The sequence below is a fragment of the Enhydra lutris genome, unplaced genomic scaffold, assembly GCF_002288905.1.
Source record: "Enhydra lutris kenyoni isolate GAN:26980312 unplaced genomic scaffold, ASM228890v2 scaffoldscaffold9, whole genome shotgun sequence".
NCBI classification, from domain to species: Eukaryota; Metazoa; Chordata; class Mammalia; order Carnivora; family Mustelidae; genus Enhydra; species Enhydra lutris.
The window spans coordinates 31,831,557-31,841,447 of NW_019154093.1; the positions used below are offsets into that span (position 1 = coordinate 31,831,557).

At 38.5% G+C, this 9,891-nt stretch overlaps 1 protein-coding gene across 3 annotated transcripts in view; it reads left to right on the forward strand.

Moving 5' to 3' along the window:
• The window catches only part of LOC111142978 (ALG6, alpha-1,3-glucosyltransferase), a 70,725-nt gene extending 60,834 nt beyond the window's left edge, over nucleotides 1–9,891 (forward strand). For all 3 annotated transcript variants that reach the window (XM_022496349.1, XM_022496348.1, XM_022496350.1), the window contains 3 exons: nucleotides 4,547–4,615; nucleotides 4,744–4,942; nucleotides 8,685–9,891. In XM_022496349.1, the coding sequence (XP_022352057.1) occupies nucleotides 4,547–4,615; nucleotides 4,744–4,942; nucleotides 8,685–8,882 (466 nt within the window). In that variant the 3' untranslated portion in view covers nucleotides 8,883–9,891. The remainder of the gene's footprint in view (nucleotides 1–4,546; nucleotides 4,616–4,743; nucleotides 4,943–8,684) is intronic.

A 9,891-nucleotide genomic window follows, 5' to 3' on the forward strand; every position in this document is an offset into this window, starting at 1 on the left:
AACCATCACCACTATCTACTTCCAGAACATTTTTATCACCCCAGAAGGAAATCTTGTACCCTTTAAGCAGTCAATCCCCATTCTCTTCCCATCCCTCAATTCTTATAATCACTAAATTACTTTTTGTCTCTATGGATTTGCCTATTTGGGGTACTTCATATAATTGGAATCATATAAAATTTGGCTTTTTATGTTTGACCTCTTTCATGTAAGATAATATTTTCAAAGTTCATCTATGTTGTAGCAAGTATCAGTACTTCATTTTTTTAAAAAAAATTATTTATTTGACAGAGATCACAAGTAGGCAGAGAGGTAGGCAGAACGGGTGGGAGTGGCTCCCCCCGAGCAGAGAGCCCAATTGAGGACTCAATCCCAGGACCCGGAGATCATGACCTGAGCCAAAGGCAGAGGCTTAACCCACTGAGCCACCCAGGAGCCCCAATACTTCATTTTTATGCCTGAAAATTATTGCATTGTATGGCTATACATTTTGTTCATCCATGCATCATTTGATGGACATTTGGGTTTCCACCTTTTGGTTACTGTGAATAGTGCCAGTATGAACATCCCTGCATAAGTTTTTGTTTGAGTATTTGTTTTCGGTACCCCCCTCCTTTTTTTTTTTAATTTAAAGATTTTATTCATTTATTTGACAGAGCACGAGCAGGCAGAGCAGCAGGCAGAGGGAGAGGGAGAAGCAGGCTCTCTGCTGAGCAAGGAGCCCAAAGTGGGGCTAGATCCCAGGATCCTGGGATCATGACCTGAGCCAAAGGCAGACACCCAACTGGCTGAGCCACCCACGCACCCCTGTTTTCAGTATGCCTGAGTCTACATCCAGGAGTGGGATTTCTGGGTTATATAGTAATTCTGTATTGAACTGATTGAGGAACCATCAAACTGTTTTCCACAGCAGTTATACCATTTTGCATTCCCACCAGTAATGTAATATGTGATGTTTCCAGTTTTTCTGCATCCTTGATAGCATTTGCTATTTTCCTTCCCCCAACCCCTGCCCCATTCTATGGGGTATGAAATGGTATTTCATTGTGGTTCTGATTTGCATTTCCCTAATAATGTTGAGCATTTTTTAAGGTTTTAAAAACTGTCAAGTTTTTAATTTTGATGAAGTTCAATTTATCTATTATTTCTTTTTGTTGCTTGGGCTTTTGGTGTCATGTCCAACAAACCATTGCCAAATCCCAGGTAATAAAGACTTACTCTCGTGTTATTTCTAAGATATTTATGGATTTAGCTCTTATATTTAAGTCTTTGATTCCTTTTGAGTTCTTTTTTTTTTAAGATTTTATTTATTTATTTGATAGAGAGAGATCACAAGTAGGCAGAGAAGCAGGCAGAGAGAGAGGGAGAAGCAGATTCCCCGCTGACCAGAGAGTCCGATGCGGGGCTCTATCCCAGGACCCTGGGATCATGACCTGAGCCGAAGGCAGAGGCTTTAACCCACTGAGCCACCCAGGTGCCCCTGAGTTCATTTTTATATATGGTGTGAGACAAGTAAACAGTTCTTTAGGTAAGTTTTGCTGAGAAGGAGAGAAAAAAATAAAAGCAATAATTGGTAGAGAAATTAGAGTCAAGTGAGGCTTGTTGCTTAAGATGTTAGGATAGGAGAAATAATGGTGTGGGAATGGTCTGTAGAGAGGGAACACTGATGGTACAGGAGGGAGTTAAGGGTTGTTGAAGCGATACCCCTTGGAAAGGGAGATGGGATCGGACCCAGAGCATAAATGGAAGGACTGGCTTTGGACAGATACAGGCATAGTTCATTTTAATATAAAGAGGCAACAGGGTATATTGGTACTGATGCTGAGAAGAGATGTGATGTGATGGTGGGATCTGTAAAAGTTCTTTTATTTCAATTTTCTTAATGAAGTGGAAGGCAAGGTCATTAGGCAAGAGCAGGTTGGAGCTGTTGGGATTATGAGATTATGGGAAGGTGTGGATTATTTTTCTTAAGAGACACATGTGAACAGACTAGAGAAATACATAGTAGCTGGTAGACACTCGAATATCACGATCACGTATCTAAAGTGAAAACGGGCGCCTAGATGGCTCAGTCGGTTAAGCATCTGACTCTGTTTTGGTTCAGGTCTTGATCTCAGGGTTGTGAGATGAGCCTTGCCTCTGGCTCCTCCGCATTGAGCAGGGAATCTGCTTGAGATCTTCTCTATCTCTCTCTCTCTGTCCTCTCAGCTCTCTCTCTTAAACAATTCTTTAAAGTGAAACAGTTCATGTGGGTAAACGTTTTCCTCAAGAGCAGTTGCTCAGTATTTTTGGAATAAGTACAGGAGGAGAGTTAGGTCTTTCTAGGTTTGTGGTTTTGTCTAGTGAGGATAATAAAGATGAGATCACTTGAAGAGAGGAGTTCCAGCAAATGAGATGTCAGGATATTGGAAAATCATCTATGTAAAAATTGCCAGGAATGAGGATGAATAGGTTTGTAGAGAGTAAGGAGTTGAAATGACTGAGTAATGAGGGAAGTGACTCTTGTGGTTGGATGATGACAAAGATGAGGACTAACAGGGATAAAGCCTGAGGACATGGAGATTGTTAGGGTGCAGATGGGGAGAACTGATGTGGAAGAAGTGGTAGAGACCAAAAAAGTTCTCTCGCTCTGGGTCAAGTTGTTTGAAGGCTTTGGAAACTACAACAAAACAGGTGAGGTTGAGAGGGCTGAGGCAGCATTTTCCTCAGGCAAAGGGAGCAAGGGTTTGTTTTCAACAAGGTGGTGAAGGAAAAGATTCAGAGAAGAGGTTAGGATGCAGGGGATTTTGCTGCTTAAATATAAATACTAAACACCTTGAGGTCAAGGGCTGAGTTATATTCCTCTTTGTATTCCTTTCAGAGCAGTTGTTGTACATAAGTTTTCAGTAAATACTTGTATCTGGTAAATGAATACTGAATGGGGCACCTGGGTGGTTCAGTTGGTCGGATGACTGCCTTTGGCTCAGGTCGTGATTCCGGCTCAGGTCGTGATTCCAGAGTCCCAGGATTGAGTCCCGAATCAGTCTCCTGGCTCTGTGGGGAGTCTGCTTCTCCCTCTGACCTTCTCCCCTCTCATGCTCTCTTACACACTCTCTCTCTCAAATAAATAAATAAAATCCTAAAAAAAATGAATACTGAATGAATAAATGGGAAAGTTAAGACCCAGAAAGAGAAAATAATATTTATTGAGCAGCTACTATGTGCATGTTTTAAACGAATACATTCTGATTTAAAAGGCATCAAATAGTGAAATTGAAAATCCTCTAGTATTTTTTTTTTAGTGTGGTAGTTTTCAATCAGTTTGTAATCTCAGGCCTGACATTTCATATGCTGGTTGATATGGGGAAAAGTCATCCTTCTAAGAAAGGAGGAGAATGCTCAAACCTTTTAAAATAAGGAGACAGAAGGGGTACCTGGCTGGCTCAGTCATCATGCATCTGCCTTTGGCTTGGGTCGTGATCCCAGGGTCCTGGGATCGAGCCCTGCATCAGTCTCCCTGCTTGGCAGGAGGCCTGCTTCTCCTTCTCCCACTCTCCCTGCTTATGTTCCTTCTCTCACTGTGTCTCTGTCAGATAAATAAATACATCTTTAAAAAATAAAATAAGGAGACCCAAAATAATAATGATAAAAACAATAATAATAGCAACAAGTATTCAACAACTGCCATGATTAGTTATTTTATTAAAAAGTTAGATAATACTTGTAAAAAAGTTCTTTCAATTATGTAACAATATAAGGTATTACTCCTATTTCCATTTACACCTAAGAAAGATGGTTAAATTAATCATTTGTTCAAGGTCATCCAGGTCCCCTTCTTCTCGAGCATTGCCACAGTAGAATCCAGAAGGTAATGAGACAGTGATGCAAGTCAGGAGGTCACAGAATTGGGACCTATGACCCTAAGCTTTGTCATAAAGCCTGTGGTTCCATTTATTGGTATTATGCCTCTTCTTCCTATATTATTGCTCTTTTCGTTTGACTGCTTCCTACTTGTTTTTTCCTCTTATCTTCTACCATAATCAACTTGTTTCCTCTTATAATTCTTCTTTATGCATTGTTCTCACTTCCATGGCAGAGGACGAGCCTGTTGGTTATAACTTTAGTTTTTAACTTAGATTAGTAATATGTAACATGGAGGGTCGTAAAAAAAGAACTTTGAAACCACTCTACTGGGAATTAGTTTACTTCTCAAGTAGGATGCAACATGAAAAAGCTCTCTTTCTCTGAATGTTTGAATTTGTTTATCTGATCCTTTCTATAAGCTGCTGTTTGTATGACAAGGAAAAAAAGTTCCATTAATGGAATATTGGAAGAAGCAGTTTTTCAGTTATTGGGAGGAGTTGATACCTTGTTTGTGTTTAGACTCACTGAGTTTGGACTGATACCAAAAAAATGAACCAGTGATCTATATGGAGACCTTACTGGCTGTTTTTTATTTGTTTGTTTAGTTATCCCAAAGATCAGACAGATACAATGTGTTTATATTTTTCACAAGAATTGAAATTCTGTTTCCTAAGATTAAGATATTTTTTCTTTATCATTTTAGACCAGTCTGCTTAGTTTTAAGTGAAATTCCTTTTATGTCTACTTGGTTCTTACTTGTGTCAACATTTAGGTGAGTCAAACCAATATTTATATATTTTCAGTATAGTTCTCATAAACTCATTTAAAAATTTTTTACAAAGTGACTAGGTTTTGAATTAGCAATTCTCTTTTGATGTTTTTTTCTGTTTTCCCTTACAGTATGCTACCTCTTCTGTTGAAGGATGAACTCCTAATCCCTTCAGTTGTGACAACGATGGCATTTTTTATAGCGTGTGCAACTTCTTTTTCAATATTTGAGAAGACTTCTGAAGAAGAACTGCAATTGAAATCCTTTTCCATTTCTGTTAGGAAATACCTTCCATGTTTTACATTTCTTCCCAGAATTATACAATATTTGGTAAGTTGTTCAGTTTGTTTTTTGTTTGTTTAGAGAGAGTGCTGTGTGCAGAGGGGCAGAGAGAGAGAGGGAGCGAGAGCATCTTAGGCAGGTGCCATGCCCAGTGAGGAGTCCAACATTGGGCTCAGTCTCACAACCTTGAGATCATGACCTGAGCTGAAATCAATAGCTGGCCGTGAGTTGTTTCATTTTTAAGGAATGGTACGCAGCATGCCACTGTTAAAAAAAAAAAAAAAAAAGTAATATCTTTCTCTTTTATAGCTTTTTGAGATCTAATACACATAAATTCACCCATAAAATCCACCCATTTAAAGTGTGCAATTTGGTGCTTTTAAGTATGTACAGAGTTGTACAACCATGACCACAATCTAATTGTAGATTATTTCCATCACCCCAAAAAGGAACCCTCTTTCCATTAGCAGCCATTTCCCATTCCACCCTAAACTCTAGCCTTGGACAGCCATTAATATACTTTCTATACCTATGTATTTACCGATCTGGACATTTCACATACATGTTATGTATTAGTTTGCTTTGCCATAGCAAAATACCACAGACTGGGTGGCTTAAGTAACAGAAATGTATTTTCTTATAGTTCTGGAGGCTAAAAATCCAAAAGCAAGGTGCCTCATCACAGTTTCTGGTGAGGCCTCTAATTCTGGGTTATAGGCAACTTTGCTGTGGCCTCATATGGCCTCTTCTTTGTGTGGGCGTGTAGAGAGTCCTGTGGTGCCTCTTCTCCTTATAAGAACACTAGTCCTATCAAATTAGGACCCCACCCTTACAACCTCAATTTAACACTAATATAACCTTCCTAAAGTTTGTCTCCAAATGCATTCACATTGGGGGGGGGGGTAGGGCTACAACATATGAATTTTGTGGGGACATAATTCAGACCGTAACATGGAATCATAGAAAATGTAGTTGGGATGCCTGGGTAGCTCAGTCAGTAGAGCGTCAGAGGGAGAAGCAGGATTCCCGCTGAGCAGGGAGCCTGATCGTGGGACTCAGTCCCAAAACTGTGGGATCATGACCTGAGTTGCTAAGCCAACTGAGCCTCCCAGGCACCCTGAAGGGTATTTTTGCTAGAAAAGGAATTCTTATCTTTTTCTTTCAGCAATTTGAATGTCATCCATCCCACTGCCTTGTGGCCTCAGTGTTTTCTGATAAGAGGTCAGCTGTTAATCTTATCAAGGGTAGCTTGTACTTGTAGTTTTAGGTGCTTATTACATATCCATTTGAATGAATGTGGAGTTTAGGGGAGAGAGGTCCAGGCTGGAGACAGTAATTTGAGTCTTTGGCATTGAGATAATAATTAGTCATGTCACAGATGAGCTCATCAAAGGTGTGAGTATATTAGACGACGAAGTACTGAGCCTTGGGATATTACAGTGCACAGAGGTAGGGGACATGAGAAGTAACCAGCAAAGTTGTCTGAGAAGGATTAACTATTGAGGTGGGAAGAACCCAGAAGAGTCTGATGTTATGGAATTCAAGTGAAGGAAGTGTTTGAAGGAGATTAGAGGCATATGCTACCTCAGAAGGCAATAAGAAATAACCATTGGATTTAGTACAGTGGAGATCATTATGGATCTTTGGCCAGGGCAGTTTGATTGGAGCAGCTGAGGTAAAAATCTTAACTGGTGTGGATTCAGTAAAAAATGGGAAGGGAATTGGATACAGTAAGTTAAATAAACTCCTCTGGGAAACTTGGCTGTAAACAGAAGTAGACAAATGGGGTAATAGCTGGAGTTTGTTTAAAGCAGGAGGAATTTTACGGTGCCTGGGTGGCTCAGTTGGTTAAGTATCTGCCTTTGGCTCAGGTCATGATCCTGGGGTCAAGCCCCACATTGGGCTCCCTGATAAACAGTCTGCTTCTCCTTCTGCCCCTCACCCTGCTCGTGTTCTCCCTCTCTCAAATGAATAAATAAAATATTTAAAATAAAATAAAAAGTAATAAAGCAGGAGGAATTTCAACATGCCCCTCAACGCTGATTCAGGATCATGGTGTCATGACATTTCAACCAGTCCCATATTTCTTGTTTGAAACTTTTTTTTTTAAGATTTTCTTTATTTAAGGTGGGAAGGGGGAGGAGCAGGGCTGGGGGAGAATGAGGGGTAAAGAATCTCAAGCAAACTCTGCGCTGAATGGAAAGCCTGATGCGAGGCTCTATCTCACAACCCTGAGATCATGACCTGAGCCAAAACCAAGAGTTGGATGCTTAATTGACTGAGCCATGAAGATGTCCCTTATGTTTGAAACTTTAAATTTGATTATTTCACTTCAGAAGTTTTCACTTTTCACTAAGGTTGACAGGGATTTTCCCTTTGGAGGATATTTATACCATTTATACCTATTTATGAGCTTTTTGGATATTATCCTTCCCAGGCTTCCATCTGGAATAAGTACTATATTACTCTATTCGGATCTTTAAATCCTATTATAATATAGACATTAAAACATTTTTTAGGGTTCCATTTATGTCCCGTCTCCTTCATGAAAGTCACTATGATTTCTCACTGCTTGCTTTCTCCATTTACTTAAGCAGCTTCTGTGTACTTATGTGCTATGCCAAGATAAAATGAATAAAATCTGTCTGGTCCTTGTCTTAAAGGAGCTCACAGTCTAGAGCTAAACTGTCCAATATGGTAGGAATGCCTGGGTACCTCTGTTGATTAGGCATGATTCTTGATTTCGGCTCAGGTAATGATCTCAGGATCCTGGGATCAAGCCCTGCTTGGGGCTCTGTGCTCAGCAGGGAGTCTGCTTGAGGTTCTCTTTCCTCTTTTCCTCTCCCCTTCTCCCCTCTTTGTATGCACACTCTCTCGCTCAGATAATAAATAATCTTTAAAAAAAAACCTGTCCAATACAGTAGCCACTAGACACATTAAAAATTTAAACTTAGTAAAATTAAATAAAAAATTCAGCTCAGTCACGATAAGCATATTTTGCCTGCTCAGTGACCACATGTGTGGTTAGCAGTTACTCTCTTGATGTACACAGGTATAGAACTTTCCCATCATTGCAGAAAGTTCTGTTGTACAGTACACTAAAGAAAACTGAACTGCTACACAATTACAATCAATGAAGTATCTTTACTACTCATTTTGGCATTTAATAAAATATGACCTTGTGATTTTATTTAATTAGTTCTTCCATTTTCCTAATTAAACTGAAAACTCTTTGAGGCAAGATTACATTTTCTTTCGTATGCTCCACCCTGACTTACTGCAGCATTAGTCTATCGAAAGTGTTCCATGAATATGAAATATAATTTTCTATTTGCCATGGAAGGCTTTTTTATAGACAGGTTCTTAGATTAGCTTAGAACTTTATATCCTATAGGAACTCAAGGTCCTGGAGCATACCCTGAATTTAACCCTGACTAGCAATATTGTCTATTCCAGGTAACTTTCGTTAGTACGTGGGTGGTATTAAGTATGAAAGGTATCCTGAGGCTTTGGCTATACAAGGGAATCACTTGGTAAGCTTTTAAATCCTAGGACCTACCCCAGAAACTCTGATTTAATTGGTCTGAAGTGTGGTCTGGCATTGAGGTTTTTATACCTACCCCCCAGATGGTTCTAACATGTGGCCTAGGGTGAGATCCACCAGTAGAAGAGATTGGACCCCTACCCCTCACCTTCAGTTCTGCTCACTTACAGCTATAAGTAAATGTTACCAGTGCATTTAAATTCTGTCTTTTATATTACTCAATAATGTTTTTTTCCCTTCTTATAGTTTCTTATCTCAGTCATCACTATGGCACTTCTGACACTGATAACTGTCACACTGGAACCTCCTCAGAAATTACCGGACTTATTTTCTGTATTGATTTGTTTTTTATCCTGCTTGAACTTCCTGTTCTTCTTGGTATATTTTAACATTATAATCATGTGGGATTCCAAAAATGGAAGAAATCAGAAGAAAACCAACTAGCTTTATTTCCACAAATAAACGTGAAAATATTAACAGTGCTGAAAGTTTTTTTTGAACTTTTTTGCTACATATAAATGAAATTATCATTTTGAGAATCACGAAAATTATAGGGAAAAAATGGCAAAAAGTCATTGTTGTCTATATACAAAGTAAATGTATATGGGGACCCAAGCCCAGTGGAGGCTTTTATTTTCTAACTGTGGAGTGGTCAAGACATTGTAGTTTTATTAATGTTCAGTTATCCAAGTGGGAAAATAAGAGAAAAGGCCCTTAATCCCAGTGTTTACTCAGGGAATGTTCCTCTACAATTTGTTGTCTTAAGAAATCTGCAAATCCAGTGAGCTTACTGGAAGAATCCAGCCCTTCTTTTTAAAGGAAATCACTAATTTTGGTATTTAAATTTAGTTTTCCTTACATTTTAGAATGCAAGTAATGTGTATTTCATTCTTTAGAAATTATATCTCAGGGATTAAATTTGTGATGATCTTTTTAATTACTGTGAGAAGGCAATTTATAGGCTTAAAGTTTGAACATGCCTTATTACATGTGTAAATTTGATTTCTTTATAACAAGGCAGAGAGATTAGACCATATTCTTATTTCAAAAATGCTGATCTACTTGAATGTAATTAAACGGTGAATTTTACTGAATTTAAGTGGTTTGAGTGATTTTTTTTTTAATTACTCATGATCACTAGTTCTAAACTTCCAGGATCATTCTGTTCAAGTTAAATGGTTTTATACAGGATTTCATCCTTTTGATCTTTTTTGAGTGGTTCAAGATTACCACTTCCATAAGCATTGATTCATATCATGTTTCATGTTAACTTGGCTCTGTTAATAACATATCATTCTATATTAGGAGAAGCTCATCTTTGCTATCATATTCAATTGGTAAAAATAATATATCCTATCTATGTTATAGTTTTTTTATGTAAAGATTGTTCTTTTGGGAGGGCAGGGGAAAAAAGATGTGTTTTCTTCAGTTTCTGTGGTAAGAATAAAACAAT